A 26,208-nucleotide genomic window follows, 5' to 3' on the forward strand; every position below is an offset into this window, starting at 1 on the left:
AAAAAACCAGGGCTACTTTATATTTTGATCTTGATGATGTGTGATTTTTCTGCGGTCCACACCTAAATACCAACTAATATTATAAATGCGAAAGTATGTTACCTCTTCATGCATTATCAAATGGACAGATTGTTATGAAATTTAGTACATGGGTAGAAAATAACCTGGAATAACACATAGGGTATTTACTTTTTATCCCGAAGTTCACGGGAGTGAAGCACCAGGGCACAGCTAGTGCTTCAATAATGAGATATCATCAGAATATTTATTAATTTTGAAAATTTTTACAAGCTTTTGATAAAAGAGAAAATAGTGTTTGATTCCTAGAAATGCTTGGAATCTGTAAAAGATAATTTCTTATCCCACAAGATCCATCTGTTTACATAAACACTGAAGAGTGGACCCATACTTACTACCTGGGTGAAGCATGTGAATTATAACTAGAATATAATAAACTAAAACATTATTTTATTATCTGTGTTTAAAACTATATGAAATTACTATCGTTTAAATCGATCATTCTGTTTCGGTATCCTCTTCCAGAATATTGTTGCTTCATCAAAGTAGGTATTAAATTTCTTATAATCTCGCCTTTTCTTGGGGTCCTTATTACAATATGCAGGAGTGAGATTTATCATTAGACCTAAAACAAAACCATACATTTTATTGAACCAATTAAAGAAGAAGCCAATAACATTCAGTAGTTACTTGTACTAGTTACTACTCAAGTTGCTGATTTTAATGTTATCACTATTTTTTGTTCACTCTTTGGTCGGGGACTTTTTATATCATATTATTTCTCGTAAAATAAAGTTAATAACCTGCTTTTTGTGCCATTGTGACCATCTTGCCAATTTTCTTCTGTTGCCTGCGGCACAAGCCTGTAATACGCCGAGGTAACATACACCCATCAGACCTGACGAACTGACTCAGAATAAGCACATCAGTGTGTTTCACGTCTAAGCCTAAAGCGCACATGTAGCATGGTGCAATTTCAGACTTCTGAAGAGGCTCCGGTGGTGGGCTCAGCTTCTCAGCCCGAATTAATAACTCCGACCTTGGAGAAGTAACATTTACACCCTCTACTACCAGTGTACCACCTTCATTTTTCTCGCGAACTGAAAAAAATTACTCCTAGTAATATGTAAAACTAAATAGAATGAAGAAAGCAACACTTTGTAGGTTATGTGTTATAATTACTTTCTTTCAAATTTAAAGGTCTAGACGTGGCAATGGCACGAGTTGAAGTTGATAGTGCAATATTTCTTATAACTGAGAATCCACTTTTAAATACTGCAGCCATTATTACTTTAATTCAAATAAACTCATTGAAATTGTAAATTCCAAAATCTAAAACCGTCGGTCGATCGACTCGAAGTCGATAATGCAATGCTCTACTCAACTTAATGTCATGTCAGTTTTAGCGACATTGTCACTGGTTGTCTTTTGCTTTTTCAGTAGTTTCTACCAATATGCGTTTTGTTTCATCTTAGTTTTTAAAATTTTATCTTGTATATGGTATGTATTAAATACTATCATATGGCAATACCAGTAGGATGACTCGTTGGTGGGCGGGACGGACATGTTAGGTGTGCGCGCGCGGTAGTTTTGAAAGTATGAGATTATTATTTGAATAAAGATTTTCTTAATATTATTTGGAGTATAATGTCTTACTGTTATGTTGTGTACATAAATAAAGAAATAAATCATGAAAACATAACCTACTAATATAAATAAATCTGAAAGTAAATTAAGTGCAAAAGGTACCAAGAAAGATAAATCAACTCTTTAGAAGAAGAATATTAGTTATATTTTTCTATCTATAGTAATCTATAGTATCCTAACATAAATGAGCGCTAAGGCGGATTTAACGCAAAAGCTAGTTTTTCGGGCTCCAGCCAACCTTTGGGTGGAAAGACAAAGTCGTATACCAAAGAGATAAGCCTAGAGATACCTAATATTGAAAGGCGCCTACGCCTAAGAAGTTATATATTCTTAAAAGGCTTTTAACTATGTAAAAATAAAAAGCAGTTGTTTTCTTAATAACATAATTTAATACATGAACACATACATGACACAAAGCAGTTAATATTAACATCAATCTTTACAATGAACAGTTAATATGTAAATAAACAATAGAATCTATAAGAATATTTTTGCGCATTTCAACTAAATAAAAATTTTATCGCAAAAGCGTCAAATTAGGTACATACCTAACTTTGCAAATTAGTATATAAGTATAACATTCGTAAAATTCTTTGTGAAAAAATATTCTGCTGAGCAGTCAACATTTATTTGTGTTTTCATAATGATTATGTAAGTAGGTATTGAAAATATAAATATATAACAATAATGGGATTGACGATATAAGGCCTGTTGTGGACGGTTAAAGCCAAGCAGTTGATGTGATAAGGCAGCTTCAAACTGTACTTTATTTTTTATTTTTACGCAAAATGCGTTTAAATTGCAATCTTAGAGTTCATATACAACGATCGACACTTAACCTAAGACTTAACCAATAAACTATACATTTAAAATGAAAATTTGTATGGCTAAACAGCTATGAGATTGCATGTTGTGACTTGAATAAAATACTTAGGCACTAAATAATCTACTCAAATTGAAAAGACGAAATATTTTTTTTGGATGAACCATAATAAAAATGTCCCTTTATGTAACATCATTTTTAAATGATAGTAAGTAATAAGTACTCAAACATTTCTACAATAAGGAGACAATTTGGGACATCAGGGACTCAAGTTCCATCCATATTTTCAGTTCTTTTTAAGGTGTTTTATTTTCGGAATAACATAATATTTTATATTAGATATTTAAACAAGGCAATTAAAATTATTTACATTGAGAAAACTAACAGTATGAAATGCCAACTACAATTAAATATGACCATCATGATTATGAATACCTAAAATTTAAATAAAATCTCAAAACATCATCTGATAACTAGCTTTTCACTTTTCTTATACATAATTCGCGAGGCAAAAGCCGTATTCTAAATTCAAAATAATAAAAGATAAAATCTATCAAACAAAACGCTCGTTGCTGTAAATAAAACAAAATGGCGTCTCTATGCTGTTAGTTTTCACAAGAGGCTGAGTTTGTGATTCATTTGGCTCCGAAGCCTCCGAGGCCCTTGCTCAGCAGCCCAGCAGCACCTTCCTTGCCGTCATGTGCCGCTGACGACAGGCCGGACACCAACTGGAATAAAGAATAGAAATTAAATAATTTCACGGATAAGTATTAAGTAAGCAGGTATAGGAAGGTAATAAAAATTCCATCAAAAACACGACAAGCTAAGACTAGTTATAATATTACGTGAATAAATGTAATCATTTGTCTAAATAATATAGGTGTAGTAAATTACCGTTTTATTTAAGTTGATAAAATAGGATTTAGGTTTAGTTAGGTTAGGTTATAGCCATCAATTTTTGCTTTATATAGCACTTATTTCAAAGATAAATCATGAACATCCTACATTCTCCTAGCCGTTGGAAAATATAATAACAAATTATAATATAAAGAAACAAAAACTCACATTCTCCCTCTTCTCGTTGAGGTATTTATCAGCGTCCTTGATCTTGGAATCGACCACGTTGCCAGCATTCTTCAGGCCCTCGTCGGCCGCACACTCCACCCTCTTAAAGGTGCTGTCCACTGTGCTGCTCACCGCGTTGGAGGCGTCCGATGCTGCCTTCTCGGCGGCCTTCTTAGATTCCTCCACTGTTGAATCTGGTGGGAAAATTGTGAATTAATTTTGACCAAGCTGGCGGATACATTCCTGTAGATACACTTTTTTGACATATGTGTTGTCTGTTAACCTGTGTTTAGCGGATCAATCAATCTTCAATTTTTTTTCTTTTATTTTTTTATATTTTTGAGTTTGAAACAACAGTTTAGTTAACAGCTGCTAATTCGTAGGTATATTCTAAAATTATTTAGTAGTTCCGAATTAGTAGAACGCAATCGATGGAAAATACAGTAAATGCGATAGGTAGGTATTTATTTATTACCAACCATATACAGGGAGGCTACCATGAAACAAAACATGTAGCAGGTCATGCGTCCACATATTCTCTCTTTTTTCACACGATGCGTAGGTACATGATATGGGAAAAAGACACTACGTGTCCACCACCGTAAACACCAATAATCAAAATTCGCTGAAACCCTGCACCTATTCTAAATCAATACCAATGGCATGCCCGCTATATAGGTACTTACTCTCAATTAAAATCATAAAAATACATTGGTCACTGATAAGAGCCAGTTGTAACATTTTTTATGTTTAAACTACAATTATGTTGGCTTTTTCCAACACTAAGTAAATGTTACTAAACAAATGCGCTACGAAATGAAAATGTTTTGTAGCCTTATATACCTATTTGCCTAGAGCGGTCAGTATTCTTGAGTCGCTCACTATAGTAGGAGCCCCAAAGTTAGTACTTTTGGTTTCTTCGAAACCAATAATTATCTTGCGCTACTCACTGGCTACTCTCTTTGCCTCTTCGGCTGCCTGCCTCGCCCTCTCCTTAGCATCCTCAGCGGCCTTCAACGCCTGCGCCCTAGCATCTTCTGCCGCTTTCTTCGTTGAGTCAACCGTCGAGTTGATAGTATCTGGGGTAGAAAGATCACTTTTAAGAATAGAATAAGAAGAATATTATGACCACTACAAACCGACTACACTCACCGATGGATACAATAAAGGGTCGCTTTTTACTGTTTATAGATTTTGCATGCCTAATTTAGGCTAATGTGTTGGACTGTAATAAGTGCAGTCCAGTACTTTAGCGATAACAAACAACCAATGTACACATTACAACATTTTTGTAAATAAAGTATTCAATTGGACAATTAGGAGGTATCATCAGGCTATCGATGGATGCAACCAACATGTCGACCAACATGTTTTGTGACTGCAAGTGGCTGATAAGGCGTCAAAGAAAGGTCTTAAGGGAGGACCAGTAAAAAAAATATTTAAAATGGCGTCAACCAGTTTTTGCATCCAAAACACTGGCCTCTGGTGAACCCTGGACATAGTTATATAAATTTAGCTAAATATGTTTGTAAAGGTTCACGTTCAAGTTTAAATTCACAATTTTAAATTACTTTTTACTGGATATTTGGTCATTCACACATCAACACGGGCAATTTTTACGGCTTTTTTGTGTATTAATGCCTGTTAGAGCTAACACAAATCTGGAACACACACATAGTAAGGTCAGTAGTATTGGTGCGATATCAAGCGTCTCAGCGTGCATTCCACCTTCAATCTGAAGGTAATCTTTGGACTAAGTAATCAATAGTAACAATTTAGCTTTATGTACTCATAGAATAGAGACACAATTTATATGCAACTGCATTCCATCGCATATAATAGGTTAATGTTCATTGCATCACTTTAGATTGGCCACATAATTATGTTAGGTATTCGTTTGCAAGAACTGGCGCGTGTGTGGTTTTATTAATTCACACCAGCAATTATTGTATTTAATGTATTTGGACATTCAAAGCAGTGCTTCCAAATACAACACCGATATCAATTGTAATATACCAGCTGACGCTTCAGCAGTCTTCCGTGCAGTGTCCTTGGTAGAACCGAGTGTGTTCTGAACCTTATCTATAAAACACACATATATTAATATCTATGAAAACTAATTGACACCTGTAAAGCCGTCAGCAATTTGTTTAGTACTATCAAACTCATTTTGAACAGAATCTGCGTTAAGAGAAATTGAGTAAAAGTACATTAACACCAAGCAAACGAATACTCATTGTAGCTCTACTATTGCTGTCAATCAATGGCAGGCGCAGTTCGTGCTCGTGCCCATGCATTGGTGGATTTCCATAATAAGGATGGAATAAGCATTCGCTCGTTTGGTGTAAATTAGCCTTAAAAAAAAGAAAATTAAGGAAACTGAATGTAAAAATGTACCTTTGGCAGTGTCGATTATGCTTTGTGGCTCTTCTTCGACTGGTTCAGAGGTGTTAAAGAGAGTGCTCGATACAGTATCTAAGAAACAAGTTAGTAAAAGAAAAACATATTAAAAGAAAAAAAGAAAATCCTGCATGCACCCAAAGAGATGAAAAGAAAATTATGAAAGATATAAAAATAAGAAGTAGATAAACAATTAAGGTACTTAGTAATAAAAAATAACATAAGAACTTAAAAAATATGGTAACTTAAATTGATAATAAAAAAAACGACAAAGCTTTACATGACAAACCTTTAGCACTACCAACAAGTGATATTCCTTTCCCAACAGCTGCAGACGCAACATGTTTTGAAGTATCTATCGTATTTGTCACAGTATCTATAAGCAAATTGGAATTAACATCGACATCAAGCTACATTAAGCCACTCGACACATTTCAATGATATATACCTCTGGCGCTTCCTACTAAAGAACTTCCTTTATCTACAGCTGTTGCGGCTACATTTTTAGTGGTATCAACTGTGGCTTGCACTGTACTCGCTAATGTATCTAAAAGCGAATAACAAAATTAAACAAAGAAAAGCGACGGACAACACAAAACCAGCAACACAAAAGTACCTTTGGCTGATCCTACGGCGGCTGAAGTTTTATCATAAGCTGATGACGCAACATTTTTGGTCGTATCTACAGTGCTTTGGACTGTGTTTGTTACGGTATCTACAATTAAAAAATCATATTGCTGACACGAACTTATAAAAAATAATCACAATACCATAAAAAGCGTGACTTTATCTAGATCTACCTTTAGCAGCGCCTACTAATGCGGAGCCTTTTTCTACAGCTGATGATGAAACATTTTTTGTGGTATCTACAGTGCTTTGTACGGTGTTGGCTACGGTATCTAATGATGCAAAATAATATTAATTTAGTAAAATATTTTAACTTAGAACAAACACATTATTTCTGATATGGTAAATGATAAAATAGGATGTACCTTTCGCCGATCCTAAAAGTGAAGTAGTTTTGTCAACCGCAGAGGAAGCAGTATTTTTGGTTGTATCTACAGTGGTCGCTACATTATCTACGAACCAAATAAACAGTGTCTACAAAGGTGCTTAATTATTCAAATATATAAATAGTAAAGTTTTCATAATTAACAGCTCTACCTTTCGCCGATCCAAATAAAGAAGAGGCATTGTCTAAGGCCGAAGATGCAACATTTTTAGTGGTATCTACAGTGGATTGCACACCACTGACAACTGTATCTAAAATGCAAAAAAAAAAACATAAAATAATCAAAGATTTGTGCCACAAAAAATAAAGTACAATTTCATTTATTTATTTATTATAAGTATGTACCCTTAGCAGCGCCAACCACCGATGTGCCCTTATCGTAAGCACTAGAGAAAATATTTTTGGATGCATCAACTGTGCTTTCAGCTGTGCTCGCTACGGAATTTTTGGCACCTCCAACGAGAGATAGTCCTGAGTCTACAGCGGAGGACGCAGCATTTTTGGTGCTGTCTACTGTTTGTGCAATGGAGTCTAAAAATAAATAAAAGTTAAATAATGTATGAGAATATTAGGCGACTAATGCGAATATTTTCTAGGAATAAATAATTCTTACGTTGTTTTATACATGATTTATGCAAAAGTTTACAAATAAAAGAAAAATAGAAAAGTATTGAAATGCTATAACTAAAATTAAGAAAACCTATTTGAATAAATTTGGATACCTTGTAATCGCAAATAAATGGGGGAAATAAAATATTTGCAGCTCTGGGATATTTGATTGAAAATAAATTAGTTCAAGTGATAGTTTGCAACATTTACCTTTGGCAGATCCTACAAGTGAGCCACCTTTTTCTACAGCTGAAGATGCTGCATTTTTAGTTGTATCTATTGTACTTTGAACAGTATTGGCGACAGTGTCTACAATTATACAATGAAGAAAAAACATTATAAAATACGTTATAGAAATATTTCCAAATTGTAATCTAGTTACAGCTTAATTAAAAAAATATAATAACTAAAAATCAAAATTACCCTTAGCGGTGCCAAAAAATGAGGTGCTCGAATCAACGGCAGATGTAGCAACACCTTTAGTAGTATCGACACTGGCTGATACTGTGTTTGATACTGAATCTATAATTAAAATATGCCTTCTATTAACAATATCATTATCATAGCTCTAGTAGATTGCAGAATAGTTTATAGTCATTATTACTTATTACATTCTTATATTATCAGTATTCTGTTTCCGTGCCTAAACAATAAATATAAATTTATTGTTATGAAAATTAAATCAATAGAATTGTTTTATTTAATGGTGATACATAGTTATTGTTACCTTTGGCAGCGCCTACAAGTGACGAGCCTTTTTCTAGCGCGGTCGCTGCAGCGTTTTTAGTAGTATCTACTGTGCTATTGACTGTGTTGGCGATAGTGTCTACAATGATAATAACACAATCGAAACTAGTAAACATAAACAAAAAAAAAACAAAATTAAATCATAAAGTAATGATAACAATTTGGAATTCAAAAGTTATTTTGTAAACTGACGTCTTAGGAGAAAAGAATGCGGTGAAGTTTGTTACGCAGATTCCTTTTCATCTGCGCTTTGGAACTTCCGTCGGCGGTAGACTTAGTTTCAAGTACATTTTTGACGCCAATATGTGATGTATTTTATCTTAAGTTGAATTAAGAAGTTTTGAATTGAATTTGAATTAGATCTACTGATTACAATTATTGAAAACTCAAATTACCCTTTGCACTGCCAAAAAATGAGGTGCCAGAATCAACAGCTGATGTAGCAACACCTTTAGTTGTGTCTACACTGGCTGATACAGAATCTAAAATAGAAATACATTTTTAAGTAAAAATGATGCTGGCTTTAAATTTGATTTATCTTAAATTTGACAAATTGTCGTTATTTATTACCTTTGGCTGCTGCAATGATGGATGAGCTTTTATCTAAAGCAGTGGCGGTTACATTTTTTGTGGTATCTATTGTGCTTAGAATAGTATGTGCTACGCTGTCTACAGGACAAAACAAACATGTTAACATAAAATAGTAAAGCAAATGGGCTTGAAAATATTACATTTTTGAAATGTTGAAAGCGTTCAATGAACATATCTTCGGACATATATTTTATTTATCAAGTAAGATTCTATTGCTTACATATAATATTTTCTTTTTGATATCATTATAAAGAGAACTATATTGAAAATTAAGAATATAATTTATTCAAGATCTACCTTTAGCAGTGCTAACTAATTCTGAGCCTTTTTCCACAGCGGATGACGCCACATTTTTAGTCACATCTACAGCCGAGTGCACTGTGCTCGATATTGTGTCTAGATATGAAAATAAATAAAAGCTTGTAATGATGGCTAGTTATTTACAAATGTAATGGTCAAAAAAATTCAATGATGATATGATCAGATAATACTTTCTTTACGTCTTTTCTAATTATAATGAGCTCGGTCCTGCATATTCAAAATGACAAAATAAATTTAATAAATCCTATTCTTTTTTAAGAACATTTCATGAAAGTACATAGATTTACTAGAAATCGAACAATTTAAGCTATTTTCGGTAAGTATCAATCATTTCCTACCAGTGCATTTTTTTACATTTAAATTAGTAATTAAATAAATGAACAAGATGAATTAAAGGAATTACCGAACAATACAAAATAAACATAAATAAAATGTCTACCTTTAGCTGAACCAACTATATTGGTGCCCTTTTCAACAGCCGACGAAGCAACATTCTTTGTAGCATCAACAGCTGAATTCACCGTGTTTGCTACTGAGTCTACAAAAAATAATTCGCAAATTGGAACGAAAAGAAAAGCAATACTAATATTTTACTGACAATCCATAACTACCAATACAAAAATTATTATGATAAAGATTCAATGAAAGAAAATTGCATTGGATAAAATAAAATGACGAAATAAAATCTAGACAGTATTTATTGCTACTAAGAAACAAAATAAAGTGTCAGTTACCTTTAGCAGAATCAACATAAGATTTGCCGGTCTCGAATGTACTCTGTGCAGCTTGCTTTGTGCTATCAATTGTGTGTGCTACAGAATCTACGTGAACAAAAATGTAATAATCAGAAAACATATCCCCATTTATAACTCTAATATTAAACTTTATTTTTACACGTTTAAGCTATTAAAATTATTAAATTCAATCAGCATCTTTTAAATCTTACAATAACTTAATTTAATATTTTCAATGCTCGTCATTACATAATAATTTACAAAAAATGTTTACATATTTGTATACATAACGTTCAAGGGATAATGCACATGCAACAAAAGTAAAGCCACTGGCCTACCTTTAGCACTATCATAATACGACTGGGTGAGGCCAAAAGCTGCGTACGCGCTGTTCATTGTCTGTTGCACAGAGCTCTGTGCTACATCTAAAGCATTATGTGCAAAAACTTTTGTTAATTAAAATTATAGACAACATGAAATCTAAACTAGAACCATGCAGGTTCTGTCAGGAGAAGGTGATGCAATTAGGAATAAAATAACGACAACTGTTGTCATTATTTTAGACTATACTACTAACAATTAACTGTAGTTACTTAGGTATATTTACAGCACTACAACGGTGATACCACGTTAAAAATATAAATACCACAATGGGTAAGTAAACAAAATATGAACAAATAAAACTAAACCTAACCCTACTTAGGTATTCAACAGTTATTCACAACACAACACACACAAATATAAGGAAAACGAACACAACAAAAAGAAAATAAAAGGGTTAATACCTGTAGCAGTGGTTATATAAGATGACCCAGTGTCATCAGATTGTGTAACTTTTTGGGTACCACCTACTGTTCCCTGAATCGTGCTTGCCACTGTATCTATGAAATTTGTATAATTTATGATAAAACTTGAAATAGAAGTATCTTATGTAACTTTATCAAAAGTAAAATTAGAAAAACAAAACGTAGTAGTTATAGAAAACATTAAATTAATGAAAAATAACTAAGTAATTACTGCATATTAGTAATTCTAACTTGGCTTATAGAAAGTCACAAAGACACACAATTTGATTGTGTAGAATAAAATATCATCTTTTTAGGTACCTTTAGCGGAAGTAGCGTACGATTTCCCAGTTTCAAAAGCGGATTGTGCAGTTTTTTGTGTCGTATCTAGAGTGCTTTGTACAGCGTTTGTAATCGAATCTACAAAACAATTGGAAAATTAAAAAAAAGCTAATAATTAAAAAGTAATAACGTATATCATTACAATTGGTTTTAACTCGCCTTTAGCACTGGTGGCGTACGACAAGCCTGTACCGAGTGTTGATTGAGGTTCCGGTTTCGTTGGTTCCGGTGTACCATAAAATTTATCTACAAAATATCCAAATATACACAGATAAACCAACATCCCACATAAATAAATAGATTAATAGTAAATATAGGTAAACATAACGTGACAGGAAAGAAGAAAGACATGCGAAGAAACAAAAAGAAAGAATTGATAAAATTGTAAGGGCAGTTTACCTTTAGCGCTGTCAACGTAACTCTTGGAAGTGTCCACCGCCGACTCAGCTGCGTTTTTGGTACTTTCTAATGTGCTATTGAGAGTATCTACAAAGTGCATTTTATTTAATATCCTATTATAGTGCAACTTATAGTATTGAATGGAATTTCACACTTACCTTTAGCTGAGCTGACCGCAGATTCTGCCGCTTTCCTTGTGTTGTCTGCCGTTGTGGATATTGTGTCTACGTTTTGAAAAGAAACAAACATAAAAATAAATAAATGAAATGATAAAAATAAGGAAAATAGGAAAGAAATGAAGTCACTTGTGAAAGTAATCAAAATAACTTTTATACCAACAACCTGTAGGTTACTACTATGACATCACCTAGAAAATGACTTGGAGTCATCCTCAAGTTCAGCTAATTTCCGCATCCTACCTTTAGTGGTGTCGATGGCCCTGCCAGCCGCATCCTTGGCCTCCCCAGCCGCCAGGGTCACCTTCGACAGCTCCTTGTCCAGTGCGTCGATAGCCGAGTGCTTAGCGTTGTTGGCTGGTAAAAAAAAAATCAAAATAAATAAGATAAAATACAAGAAGAATAATCCGATCCCAAATAATCTGGAAGGATTTGACAAGAAGTTAAAAATCAATAAGATTAATAACCAGAAGCAAATGCAGTAAGTTATACATGACATGTAATGTAGATTAGTTGGTATCCATGGTTATAGAAATCTCAAGGTTATCCTAGCCTTGAAATTTATATAACTAATACATCGTTTGTCATATTCCTAACTCGTATTAGAAAGAAAGGGAATGACAATACGTACATTTACCACGTATATGCAATATGACAATTAAATATACTTTTTTTTCTTTGCTTTCGGGCATTGCATGTAGTCAATATCAAAACTGAGACAATATTTATTACGCAAGAATTTGTAAATAACACCGAGTTAAGTCATTAACACAGTTTAGGGCCAATGACTCTGGTCCGTTTCTAGTGTTCTAAACATTGCCCTTTAGAGCTGAGCCAACGAGATAAGATAAATCTGGTATTTATTTGGACAGGACTTAGCGGATCTCGGATAGTGTTAATCGTGTTGCATATTAGTATATTTTGTAATAACGTGAGGTTTTAACTTAAGCAAATAAATTTCAAACTGCAAATAATAATCTTACTAATTTTAAAATACTAAATGCGATATTTTGTGAGGATGTATCTGTGTGTGTGTGTGTGTATATTTGTTACTCTTTCCAGCATAATTTACTGGACAGATTTTTATGATACAGATAACAATGATATTAAGTCGAATTTACAATAATTTAGGTAGATTTATGTTGAGGATTACTCTAGTTTTCCTTAAATTCTTACCCGAGTCAGCAGCTCCCTCGGCAGTCTTCTGCGCCCCTCCAATGAACTCCCCTGCCTTCTTGACTTGTTCCTCTACCATGGTGGACGCGTCCTGAGCCTTCTCCGACGCTAACTGCTCTGCATCCTTCTTCTTGCGGTCGAAGAGAGACGCAGTCTTCTCCCCGATGCTTCGGAACGCGCCTAGAAGAGGATTTCAATTAACTTTTGCTCATTAAGTCTATTAAGTCATCCGGCTCGAAGGATCTTTGTATAAATTCTCTGGAAACTAGTTAGGGTGTTGTTTGAACTATTAGACTTAGTAAGTCTTACAGTTTATTTCCTTACTGTAGAATACAATACTACAGATCTTATACCATGATGTAAAGTATAGGCCGCTACGAGTAGCTTTGTTTACCAAAACATAAATAAATAAATCAATTTTGTCTAATAATTTAACGTAAATATAGAATGTCAGATTTGGAATTTAATAAAAACATACGAGTTTATGCGCTACGATGACTGAAACAGTCGATAAAATTTAATGGCACTAGTAATGTCCTCATAAACAGGTTTCGGAGTAAACAAGTTTATTGAATGGGACAGACGATTCCGAAATCTGCAATATTGTAAATGCGGAAAATGTTAGTAATTGTAATAAGTAGTTATCACATAATGAGGGTTATCTAAAATAGGCGTTTTAGGTGTTAGGACAGGCGCCATAACTAAAAAAATAAACGCTCGCATGGAAACATTAAGTCCAGCCACGCAATCGATTTATATAACAGGCCATATAATATGAACAAAGAAAGGCCCTAACTTTAAAATTGAAACGTAAAGTGGTGCCCACAATTCGTGTTCTTACCATCTTCATTACTGTGGAAACATACAAACATACTAACAAACACATTACTAAAGTCCACATGCAGACTTCTTTTACGATATACTTATCGAATAAAGAAAGAGACCACGTGTAAATGCAATGGCGAGCAAGGTGTTTTATTTTTCATGATAGCCACCCAGACCTGTTAGTTTTCGAGAGTAGGTTCCATATAAACACCTTGGGTTGTCGATTGATGATATAATTTGCCGATGCAATTAATTTTTTTTAAGAGCAGTCCGATCTTCCTGTCTCTTTATAGAATCAAAAGTGTAACTCGAAAGGTGATCTACGTATTGCAAAGCGGCAAATAAATACTGTTAGTTAAGAGATATGTTATATCCTGACGCCAGCGGCCGATGTATTGATTTTCACAGCTGTCCGTATTCCGTATTCAGGACGGTCAAGGTAACCCACAGCCATTTCCACATGTATGGCGCGGGTGACGTGGTTCAAATATAGTTCATATAATAATGTTACAAAATATCAGATTTAAATTTAAAAATATCAGACACAGTTGACATGATCACAAGAAAAAAAAAAGTTTATGATTATATACTTATAAGTTTTATAAATATATATAGATACTAAGTACTTTTTTTTTTTCTTACATAGGTAATTAAAAACAATTTTAAGTAAGACTTATTTCACTCACCAAGGTTCTTGTCTAGAGTATGCGTGAAATATAATTTAAAGTTATTATAATGTTTTTGAAAATCTTTATTTACTATATCTACTAATGCTACACTAACTAGATTTCTATTTATGATATGTAGTGTTTTATTTAGTGACACTAAGTAAATAACTACATTAGACTAAGTAAATGTAAATAACATTTAACATAAGAGACACTTAAGTTTTTTTTTGCATAAAGATGCAAAAAACTACACAGGCACAGCACAGGTGTGGAAGTAATAATGTTGAATGACATAGTTATTATTACTGATACTACATATGCTAAATAATTATGTATACTTGTCAAAGACTAACTACAAAATTGTAATCTACAATTTAGATATGATACTTATTCATGTAAAAAGAACGTGCATAAGTTTGTGGTAATCAATACTTATATTATAAAAAGGTAAGCGTTTGTGAGTTTGTGACTTTGTGAGTAAACACTCAGGCGGGTAATCTCCGAAATTACCCGAACCGAATTCAAAAATTCTTACACCATCTGAAAGATGAATCCTATAGAAATCTTGAATAATGTACATTCAAGATTTCTATAGGCTATATTTTATGTCAAAATTCCCACGGGAGCGAAGCCCGGGCAACATCTAGTGGTAAGTATTTTAGAAATAAATTAAACGATTTTAAACATTGTGTCAGAGGTATAGTAACCTCCCGTAGGGAGCATTATAAGGGAAACGGATGTTATTAAACATTTAATTGTGAAGATTATAACGATTGAGACCCCTTCCTCGAGAAGGCAGATGAGAACACGCGAGGAAGAAATAAAGATCTTCTCGCGTGTTCCCGTCGCCCTGAAACCATTGGGCGTAGTGATCAACAAAGTATAAATACTTACATATATGTATTGTATGTACTTTTTTTTTCGTGTCTGTACGTCGTTATGTCTTCATTCCGTCAATTATGTCTAATGTCACTCCACGCCTCTATCACCTACAGACTGTTCACAACATTTCATACATCCACCTATTTTTCGCCCCAACTCTCTACTCACACAATAATAAGTATGACAATAATAAAGAAACAGAACCTCATATTTTCAACCAGAACTTGTTTATTTAAAAAACGTATACGTACATACTTAACTAATGAAAATCCACTAAAATATGTTTCAAATATGATATACTTATATCAGAGGTAAAATAACTGTTACATCTATAACGCTAAATTTATCTGTGACAGAAAATCTACCGGCCAGGAATATCTATCGACAGTCGGTCAGTATGCGGGAGCATTGTTCGAGTGATCTCAATTTATTAGCTGATTGATATGTAGCTAAAGTAGATATACTAGCTAAAAGATTATGATAGTTCCATACATACAGCGATTTCCAAATATAATATTTACCATTTATCCAGCACCAGTGCAAGTTCAGTGCAACTGATTTTCCTACGGCTTTGGTTGAACTTAGGTACATTTTCAAAAAAGCAATCCACCTTCAACATACGTCTAGTCACCTCCACTTTAAGCAAAATAGTAACATCCCAAAATATGAAATGTTTGACTATACTACGAGTAATTAACAAAAATGTTGTATAAAAGTGAATAAAAAAAAATTCCATGCAAAAATGTTCAACGTCGTAGCTTCAATGTTTTCCTATCGGCTTACTCACTTCACTATATTTACGTTGTACAGATTAACATAACCTATGAGATAACGTTTGGAGAGCGGTCGGTTCGGAGCCAGCGCGAGCGATGCATGATGCATTCAAATTTCGAATGGATCGATAAACAATGGCGCATATTGTCATAACTACTTTCCAAAGAGAAGAAAGAACATTTTCCATGAAAGACGAGAGATTTCGCTTCCGCTATCTCATCGATATTGACTCTCGACGTTATGTTTTTCTCTCGTGTTTTTTACGAAGAATTTATAATACAGACAAGAGATGATACTGATGATCATCTTCATCTCTTAGAAAGCCGAGAGTTGCCAAACTCAAAAGCCATGTTTAGCTGTACGGAGGGGTCATTGGGGGAATTGAGTCGAGAAAGTTAAATTGTGATAGTTTTTTAAGCTCTCAAAGCCTATTGCTTAAGGAAGAATCTCAAGTTTATAGTAATTTCCCTTGATTTACTTTTACAATCTGCGTGGGAGGAGCAATAGGCACATTTTATGTTTTTCTTTCGCTTTCAGACCAGCATGGAAGTCTACTACAATTAATTTATGAAAAAAAAAACTTCTACAGAAGCAAAACCAGGACAGAAGTGCGCGATGCCAGAGCCACAGCTTTATGTCCACATTACATTGTATCATCAGGGTGTATGCCAATAAAAGTTCTATTAGCTTGCACAATTCCTTCACCGATATTTATGGCCTAGTATGATTGAGATCTAAATAAGTAATGGGGTCGGCTGGGTGTGTTGTGTACTCAGCCACCAGAGTATATTTGTAGTGTAACATACATACACATTCCTGTATGTTTGTGATTAAAACAAGCAAGTGGACAAACAACAATAAGTAATTGGGCATTCATCCTATAAAATAGCAGTCATCTTTTCTAAAAAATATTATAACAGTTCTGACTTAAATAAAATTTAATAAAAGAATTACCGATAAAATAAATAAATTTGTGAATGACGTAACCATTGCACCGCACGCAACCTACAAATATCAATGGTGCAAACTAGACTAGATTACCTTATTGAGAACTACTTTTGACCAAACGTTGCTTGCATCTCAGACAACATCACTTAATATTTACAATACAATAAATATTTTTTGTCTTGATTTTATTTTATAGTAGGTAAGTACTAAATATCATCGATAAACGTCAATGATAAGGAATCTAATAATTAAGATGAAGTCACGTTCCAATTTCCTACGCCCATCATAATCTAGTCGCACCACCCACTGCATCCTCTTGTCATTTCTCCAAGTTGGAGACGGAACTAGTCATGTTATACGAAGCGAAAATCAGATTTTGTTTTAGAAGTTATATCATAGGATTATAACGATATGCCCAGAGTAAATCCAATCTAAGCAGATCATGATCAGACGGCACCAAAAAATAAAAGGAACGGGTGACATCAATGTTGTCAGTCATTAGCTCGTTGCATACTACAGACCAGAGTTGTTTAAAATCTTGAAATCTAATGTCAGAGATTTTGTTGAAAAGTTAGTGTTAGTTTAACGTTTTCCGGCATTTTCACGTGTCTTCCGAGAATTCTATTGCCGACAGAAATAGTAGGATTAGCTGTTTCTTTCTATAATTATAGAATATTCGACATCGATCGAGTGAGCCAGACTACCTAATGCGGCAACGGTGACCTAGCCCAAGGTGAGTATGAAAACATATCCTTCAGAAATATTCCGTGTCTTTTATGACAAGGAAAATGTCGTCAGATTACGTGAGGAGGATTCTTCTGGAGGAATCATCACGCTAGTATCAAAAGGACATTATAGGACAATCGACCTTACGTAGGTACGTAAGGTCGAAGTGAAAGTATATCCTTTTGAGTTGTTAGATCTCATCGTCATAATTCAACTGCTATAATTATTGTTTGTATCCTCCTAATTTTATGAATACCATCACGCTCATATCTATAAGTAGCTGTTGCTGGCTTTGCCCGCGTTATTAAATTGTCTATGCCAGTCTTTACCTCTCCAACTACCAAAAACCATTGTTTCGTTTTTATGTAAAACGAGGTCAAACACACACTTTTATTAATATTCCCTTATTCTAGAATGTTTCAATTTCCCCAAGCCTCTAGAGAAATAAAAACAATTTTATTGACATTAGCACTGTCGCCGCCTCTCAGTCTGTGTCCTAGAAACTGCACGGATCGATGAGCCAGACCATTCTAGGTGCAATGCGGAACCCAGCTCCCCGAGGTGACTATCCTCCTGTACTACTTTTATGAATTAGATAAAAATAGATATTAACTAAGAGAAACTAAAACCGAAGAGAAACCTACAGAATCCATAACAATGGCATGACATAAATATAATACCGCGTTTATCTACCCAGCTTATTTCCTGTGATTTTTCTTTGAATGATTATTTGAAATTCGTTAAATCTGATAACTAACTTGATTAATTACACATAAAACCACCGGAAGTAACGCCCCAAATGTCCAGTCTAGATTAGCAGGCCAGACGGTTTTATTGAACCGACAACCTGGGGACTCTGTGACCTGGCGCCCTCAAACGAATCCATTGTTGTAGAAATTAATGCAATTAGTCCTCAAGCAGTGTCAGTGTCATACACATTGTAGTCGATGAAATTATACAGGCCTACATTTCATAGGTATATAGCCGATTAAAAATATATACTTGGGTAGGTTTATGTGCTGGTGATATAGGTGGCTTAGCACTGCCTTAGTACAGATTCACGATGCTACCAGCCATTTGCGCACGTTGCTGCGAATCATTTGTATTTTTTAATTTAGTTCAATTTTAAGTTTAATTTAACTTGTTTTACTTAATGGTAGTTGATATTAAAGTCATTAGGTGCGATAGAAATGGAAGATTGTATGTCAGCTTGATGATTTGCCTCGTTTTCTGCATCATTAACCTTTGTTACTACCACGTCATCACAATACGAAGGTCTATATATAATTTGAACGTCCAATATTTCTCAGAAGTTGTGACAATACGTTAGTTTACACTTCATTTAGTCGCAAACAGGCAGATACAGAGTATGTTAATGGGTTTGTACAGAGTTTTATACAGAGTATGTTAATAGGTTTGTAGGACATTTGTTATATGTATGAAAACTCATGTTGCATGTCCATTCGCAATAATACATAGCCATACATCGCGAGCGCAGAATGTGTTCGATAACCTTATATTTATGATATCTGTAGCCCCTGCAGGAGTTCTTGCTTTATTATACATGTGCACTTTTATGACATCTACAAATTCTCCTGTTTCAAGAGTATTCATTTCTTTTATACTGCGCGTTCTGGGAATTCGTGGATTTTCAAGATATAAAATATCCTACACTACCCTAAGCTTAATTGTATTTGTATAACGAATTTTAAACGAACTCCATTTAGTTTTTGCATCGAAAAAGTAACAAACATTCTATTATTGTTATTTATATCCGCCAAAGCCATACCACAAATAGAAACTGTAGTTTTGGAAATTAATGCAAAACTGATCGTCGTATCGCTACTAACCACTATGTCAGCAAGTTGTTGAAATTCATTATGTCATCCGATGAGCCGCTTGGAAAAATTACACATTCATTTTGGTGATGAGAGTTTTAATCGCGTGGGGCGCCATAGACTAAACAATCTAATATAATATGTATTACTTGTAAGATACATTGTGTTTTCATGCGATGGCCAAGTCGATCTATTTATATAAAACGTAAAAGATTTAAAAATTGGTATAGTAGGGACTAAATAAATTAATCGACTAGGATCTCACAACTTTTCACGATAGAAAAACTGAGCTGCGCGACTTGTTTTTTTTACAGTATGTTTTTGATGGCATCATATTGCCAAATGCCATTAAGCGATTTGAATAATGCTGATAGCAATAACTTACTGGAAAAGAAATAAGTTATCGTTACCTTCCAGGCATGCCAAACATGTTGGAAAATCAGCTATTAACTTGGGATGGGACTGCCTGCTATCATCAACCAACAAGGAGTAATTCAGACTCATTATCCGAGATTGTGTAGGCTCAAATTACTGATTCCTCTGTGATACAAGTCATCCAATTGAGAGATCCGGTACGGCAATGATTGCGCTGATATCTTTCTACAGGGTGTGATGTCATTTTTAAATAACCTAATCCACTCATGTTTTGTCATAGCATTATTGAATTGATTTATTTTAAAGCTCAAATTTTGACAGCACACAATTTTAAATTGGTTTGCAGCTATAATTTGAATAAACCTAAGCTTCTTAATTTGAATAACTCTGAATCATTACGATCCAAACTAGAACAAAATATTATTTCCAATATATATTTTCATATCATAAAAAAGCAACTCAGTTATTTTGAAACGTATATTTGAAACTAATTCCGTAGATTCTCTTTTGTTTATTGTCCTGACTCAGACTTTGAATGTCCATGATAAAGTCTCCAACATAGTTATGTAATATATATCAAAGTAAACACAAAAAACTTTCTTAGAATTGCAGTCATAAAAATAGTCAAGAAATCTGACGGTCATACTCATGCAATTCTAGATACTAGACTTGTACAATGAGGTCATCAAGCAACTCGTCATAGATGTTAGTCACGTAAATGGCAAAGAATCTTGACTAACTGATCTAAATTCAGCTAATAGAGGAACTTTGCTATTCTTAGTTGAAGTTGTGTTCGAGTTTCTTGAAGTTTAGCTTTTTTGAAATATGAGGTTGAAATAAAAATTTCAAAATATGTAATTTTATGACTCACTCAAGTCTTTTCAAAAACCTTCCTTTCTTTAATGATATTTGAAACTCAACAGCTTATAATCGTTTAGTTATTGCCAAATATGAAAATAAAACACCAGTATGTGAAGATGAAAATCATTCTGATCACCAACATTAAATATATAGAGAAGACCTGAAGTAGATTAATTTTCTTAATTGGTATGATATGGACAGTAAGTTTAACAGTAGGTGTAGGTACCACTTAAGATTCAAAAGCCCAGAAGTGGTTACATTCATAAACTGGTAAACCCAAAGCGATCTCTTGCGCTTGGTTTGGCCAGATGCCCTTCGCCGCACTAATTATATCAGCATTCCTGAATATTTACAGCCAGAGCACCATAATCATGAAGTGGAACACTCGGTATAAATCAAAACAGGAATACAGGATAATATAGCTGTCTCTTTCATATTATTTGTAGTGTATAGTTGTGAAGTGAGACGGAGGATACTGCGTAGAATGCTGGGCCCCGACACCGGCCGACCTTGATGATGTCATCATGCACATTCGCGGACGGACGATGGTTTCGCTTCGGGTCGGAATGTTTAGTAAACAAAGACCAAGTTCTGTTAGACAAAACACCTTATCTTCTGTCTACATTCCGAAGGCTAAAAGTATGGCCTTAATCAATTATTGCGTAAGGTGATAGATGAATGTTTGATCTAATTTATATAACGTGTATGTTTTAGTGGGTCCAAGCCCCACATACCCATTTCTGCCCCCCCCGTGACTGGATGGAAAAGGTCGACGAAGGTCTTTTCCAGAGGAAAAAACAATTCTACATGCTTGCTTTGTTAACTTTTGAACTTACAGAGATAATCTAAAAATAATAATAATCAAACTCTCGCAATATCGGAGGATTACCACTATCACTAAATAAATAAATAAATTTTCAAAGTTATGTTCTCCGTTTTCTTTAAGTCCATGTTTATTTTTATCACCTCTTAAATGTTTGATTGATACGTTAGGTGATAGATTAAATAGATGCAATAAAAAATAAGATTAGGTTCCTATTTCGTAAACTTTTGACATGAAATCAACTCACCCAATGCAGAATCCATCTCTTAGTGCACCACGAACAAGCACTATCACAAATATATGATGGTCAAAATTTAGTCTACAATACTACTAAAAAAAACTCTTGCTTTATCCCCAATAAATATCGGATGGATTATGGAATACTAACTAGTGTTGGTATTGCACTCCTCATAGGCACAATAAATTTAATGTAAAATAAAACTTTTCCAAAAAATTGCCAATATTACAATGGAAATAGCACCAAAATACGTTGCGTGTAGTTCCAAGTGGAAAACAAAAATGAAGAAGACGATGTCATTGCTTTTGATTTATATGGTGTTGCGTGATCGATGCTGTAAAACAATGCTAAAATAGTTCACCTCGAACTTGTGTACTTTAGCATTATCTTGAACGGGGATATCTTTATTAATGGGAAGATTTATAAAGGAAAACAGCTCATTATACCACGTGCATGAGACTATAGCTTATGCTTTGGATGTACTGTCGGTCTTACGCAAGGAAGATGATTACAATATAATCAGTCATCGTCATCAATTGTAATCAGAAGAATATCGTCTTCCTTTTTTAAACTGTAATCTTGAATAGTATCTACAAACATTGAAAATTCATTGCGGACGTAAAAATGTCATCTGAATGTTCCATATGGCAGGAGTTTAGGCGCAGTCAAGGTTAACTTGTAGGAAAATTTGTTTATGATGGAGAACCATAATTTGATAGCATCATTTATTGTGTTACTTCATGTGCCATAAGGCGCTACTAATTTATAGCTATGTCCACACTTTGAACTAGATTGCCTCTAATAAAAATAGTTCAGTAGGTAGTTCATTTAATCGACAAATTCAGAAAGATCTTATCCTTCTTCACAATTTTTATGCTCCTAAAGTATCATAATGGCACAGATTTAAATCCAATATTTCTCCACTGTGATGATACATATCATCAAGATAACTATCATTGGCTTGGTGTGGTGGGGTCATATCAAAATGATTTCATTTCTATTTGTCTCAAGTCTCGCGCAAGGGAGATAGCTGGCATTCCTCCGGGCGATGCATGAAGGGTCACGGGTCATGAGCACGAGTCCTCAGAACCACAGATAATGTCACATGAACATTGCATGGTCATGATAATTGTTGTGTCGGTTTGTTTGACGCCATTGTGTAAGATGTAGTTGTGTTCAATTTTACGAAATCCGTCTACTAAACTAAGTAGTTAGTACCAATCACAGTATGATGATAAAGAGAGTATAGTTATTTCAATACTTTTTTGCTACTATACATATATTTACCTATCCAAATTTATTTTTCTCTTTGGCTTAGATTAGAGAATTTGTATTCTGAGCTGCTTGGGTAACTTCTTTGACGAAGCTTCGAAACGACGGTACCTAGGACCTGCATCTTTATATTTCTATAGTTACTTCTTCTCAACTTCGATGTGATAGGTAGTTGGCTAAAGTCTACACAGACAGGGCTTTTTACTGCAGACATAGCCACGGGAAACAACCAGTTTCGTACAAGATCCGAGAGAGAAATACACTTAGATAAATTGAGGCCAACCGCCGCAGTTTGCAAGTGAAATAGTTTGTTTATATCCACTTATAGTCGTGACACAGAGGCCAACACCTATTTTCTGAGTTATTTATGATATCACAATCGTGTCGGTATCACTATTTTTTAAGTTATTTTAAGGTAAAGAAAATTATACAAATATGGTAGCATACGAAAAAACAGCGCTCCATCACGAATGAGTTCAAAATTAAAAGACTAGATAATACAAAAATAATCATACAAACATACAAAACTATCCTTACCGTACTTATAATTATTATTGTATGAGTCACACATAAGTGGTACATAAATTAATTATGACTATTGCTTCTGGTACGGCTGACCTGGCTTTGTCCTTCCTAACCGACCTTCTGTCTGACACGATAATGGTGGGAAACTTACATATTTGTTAGACTTTTTTAAATTGTTGCCTGGCCAACAAATCATCAGATGAAATATTATCTGCAACATTTATTTTCAGCCGAAGTAAATAAATCAAATAAAAGGTCTACACAAATATTACCAATTTTAATGGATCACGAAGATTGACTTTCAAATTCTGGTCATTTGCGTAAATAATTCAAGTATTTAACACGTGTAACGGGCATCCAGTGCGATTTTTAATTAATTTGGATCCAATCTTAGAATTTTATGAAAAGGAACTTATGTTCTTTTGTTTGATATTATTTTAAATATCAAACGAACATATAGGAAATTGAATTTGGAATCCGGCTAAACGGCATGAGTCAGTCGCTGGCGCCTGCCCTGACCTTACCGGCCGGTTGGGTGCGCGCGCACTGGTGGAGTAGTTTTATATCTGCGCCAGAAACGACCGAACTCGACAGACCCGTTCACCCACGCTGTCTCCCTGTGTGTATTATGTAAGGTACAAGAGCCCTTGCAAATGCCAGCTGTCATTTTATCACAACAGGAAAGTGGAAGTATTTTATAAATTTTCAATTTTATGAAATTATCCTTCAGAGGGCTTGAAGTCGCCAAGAATGCATGATGACAAAAGACCAAGCGAAGTTGAAAAAAAGGACCTTAGGCTCCGTTACTCTATTGGTGGAAAGCAACCGGGAAATCTCACGGATGAGACAGAGAGTACCACACGGAACGTCAGAATCCAAAGACTTCATTAACTATGGTTATAGCTCCGTCAATGAAAGTCGCTGGAGTGCCAGCACTTTAAATTCCACACCAATTAAATATGGAGATCATGAATGGCATTTAGAATTAGACCACGAGATTCCAGGACAAGAAAATTGAAAAAAATAGGTTGATGAAAGTAACATTCACGTAAACCGAATTTCCAATGAGTTTAGTAAATTGGTCACGCTGTTGTAAGTAGGTAGGTACCTAGTACGACATTTTTTTATATATATATTTTATCATTGAAAGTTTATTTATCTTAAGTAGGTACTTATTTTATAGACTGTCCTCATATTTTCCCAAATTCAATAAGATTTTATATTCTTGGTTCGTACCTATGCAAGCTTTAATTTGTTACAAAATTACACGAGAGTATTGTTAAAACGCATATTCTACTGCGCACTACTGGTTAGTACCGCGGTACTTAAGTTCAAATAAAAATAGACACAGATCGTGAGTTTTATTAATTTTATTTCGTCGTCGTGAGTTTTATTATTTAAATCACCTACATAAAGTGTGACTAAAAGTTAGTACCTACCTAGGTATTTGATTTTATTGATGAGAAACCTTGTCAAAGTTTCCCAACTTTGTATAAATTGAAATAATTGACAATGTTACATTCAGCCCAAAGAAAGTACTGAAAATATTTTAAAAAAACCATCAATTCGGATTTCGGATACGGATATGAATACAAACCATGTACAAACATCCCAAAAAGGAAACGGATTAGAGTAATAGATACCTACTAGACACGGCGCTTTATAAATCAAATATATTACTTACATATATATAGGTACCTACATAATTTATCTATGGAAATTATATTACTAAATCATTAAAATTTAGTAGGTAGAAACTAGTCCCAAAAATAAATAAACAAATTAGAGTGTTAATATCTTCGTTGTTGTTAAAAGCATTGTCGTATTAGTGCGAAGTCGTAGTAAATTAAAAAGTAAATATTACGTATTCTACATATAGGTAGTACGTGTAAATATTTCTAATATTCTACAAAGGACATGGACAATAGTTACCACTAACTACCCATAACATACGCAGGCAAAAATAACTAGTTACGTTGCTTTATATAATATAAATTATTTTTTATAAGTACAGTGTTTGTGAATTAATTTAAAATTGGATGCACGTAAGACAAAATTAAGTACATACCCAATGTCCGCATAGGTTAAACAAATTATTTATTATTATAAAAAAAAAATTCTTACCTGCGATTCCGCTGAACATTTTGTGGGCTAGAAAAATCACAAAATATTAAACACGATTTTCAAATTATTGGCACTTTGGTTAAAGTCAATTAATTTAAATAATATGATGCACAATTTTCCAACGACAAATTACGAATATAGCGCACCTCGACGTCAGGTTCCGATAACTATACTCTTCAAGGTTCAACTAAATATCGCCGCTGCTGATCCTACGAGTCGAAATACTTTTTCCATGAGGCTGATACATGAACCGGCTTTATTTTTATCGCTGACGTCAAGGAAAATCTGCGTTTTGTTCACATGCCCTGTATTTTAAAGGCATCATATTATATCATTATCGAAATCTTTATTTAGTAAAACTTTAATGTACCCAAAATAAAATAAGCCTTAGAGTCATTGGGTCCATAATTTTTTTAAAATTCTTGAATTAAATTTACTCTAATTTCTATGACGGTGTTCACTGAATTTGTATTTTAAAATAAAA

At 34.0% G+C, this 26,208-nt stretch overlaps 2 protein-coding genes across 51 annotated transcripts; both read right to left on the minus strand.

Moving 5' to 3' along the window:
* Positions 1-448: 448 nt before the first annotated feature.
* Positions 449-1,432, minus strand: mRpS18A (mitochondrial ribosomal protein S18A). Its single transcript, XM_053753310.2, has 3 exons — positions 1,201-1,432; positions 822-1,118; positions 449-643 (listed from the first exon to the last, which is right to left on the minus strand). Exons 1-3 carry the CDS (start codon positions 1,301-1,303, stop codon positions 501-503), a joined length of 543 nt encoding a protein of 180 aa, XP_053609285.1. The 5' UTR covers positions 1,304-1,432; the 3' UTR covers positions 449-500.
* A 602-nt stretch (positions 1,433-2,034) lies between these two features.
* Positions 2,035-26,001, minus strand: LOC128674520 (uncharacterized protein). Of its 50 annotated transcripts, XM_053753049.1 has the most exons (31): positions 25,871-25,976; positions 25,725-25,751; positions 14,357-14,368; positions 12,846-13,025; positions 11,913-12,026; positions 11,652-11,717; positions 11,494-11,580; positions 11,254-11,340; positions 11,074-11,172; positions 10,753-10,848; positions 10,306-10,392; positions 9,968-10,054; positions 9,673-9,771; positions 9,210-9,308; positions 8,892-8,990; positions 8,717-8,803; positions 8,302-8,400; positions 7,998-8,096; positions 7,785-7,883; positions 7,311-7,496; positions 7,118-7,216; positions 6,946-7,032; positions 6,754-6,852; positions 6,570-6,668; positions 6,402-6,500; positions 6,243-6,329; positions 5,951-6,028; positions 5,570-5,635; positions 4,504-4,632; positions 3,554-3,747; positions 2,035-3,216 (listed from the first exon to the last, which is right to left on the minus strand). In XM_053753049.1, the coding sequence occupies exons 2-31, from the start codon at positions 25,741-25,743 to the stop codon at positions 3,124-3,126; spliced, it is 2,931 nt and encodes a 976-aa protein (XP_053609024.1). In that variant the 5' UTR covers positions 25,744-25,751; positions 25,871-25,976; the 3' UTR covers positions 2,035-3,123. The 50 variants fall into 50 exon arrangements, with proteins under 50 accessions (XP_053609024.1, XP_053609025.1, XP_053609034.1 ...); XM_053753050.1 differs by lacking the exon at positions 14,357-14,368 and having other exon boundaries at positions 25,871-26,001; XM_053753059.1 differs by lacking the exons at positions 10,306-10,392; positions 14,357-14,368 and having other exon boundaries at positions 25,871-26,001.
* Between the last annotated feature and the right edge of the window lie 207 nt (positions 26,002-26,208).

The sequence above is a fragment of the Plodia interpunctella genome, chromosome 13, assembly GCF_027563975.2.
Source record: "Plodia interpunctella isolate USDA-ARS_2022_Savannah chromosome 13, ilPloInte3.2, whole genome shotgun sequence".
NCBI lineage: Eukaryota > Metazoa > Arthropoda > Insecta > Lepidoptera > Pyralidae > Plodia > Plodia interpunctella.

What these genes read in the sequence shown, in the direction of transcription:
- mRpS18A (XM_053753310.2), bottom strand. Translation starts at nt 1,303, where the DNA reads ATGGCTGCAGTATTTAAAAGTGGATTCTCAGTTATAAGAAATATTGCA. An exon ending in ACCTTTAAATTTGAAAGAAA is followed by an intron (nt 1,119 to 1,200) that starts GTAATTATAACA and finishes AATTTTTTTCAG; the next exon opens with TTCGCGAGAAAAATGAAGGT. An exon ending in CACAATGGCACAAAAAGCAG is followed by an intron (nt 644 to 821) that starts GTTATTAACTTT and finishes GTTTTGTTTTAG; the next exon opens with GTCTAATGATAAATCTCACT.
- LOC128674520 (XM_053753049.1), bottom strand. An exon ending in CGAGGGAGCTGCTGACTCGG is followed by an intron (nt 12,027 to 12,845) that starts GTAAGAATTTAA and finishes TTTTTTTACCAG; the next exon opens with CCAACAACGCTAAGCACTCG. An exon ending in CATAATCGACACTGCCAAAG is followed by an intron (nt 5,636 to 5,950) that starts GTACATTTTTAC and finishes TGTGTTTTATAG; the next exon opens with ATAAGGTTCAGAACACACTC.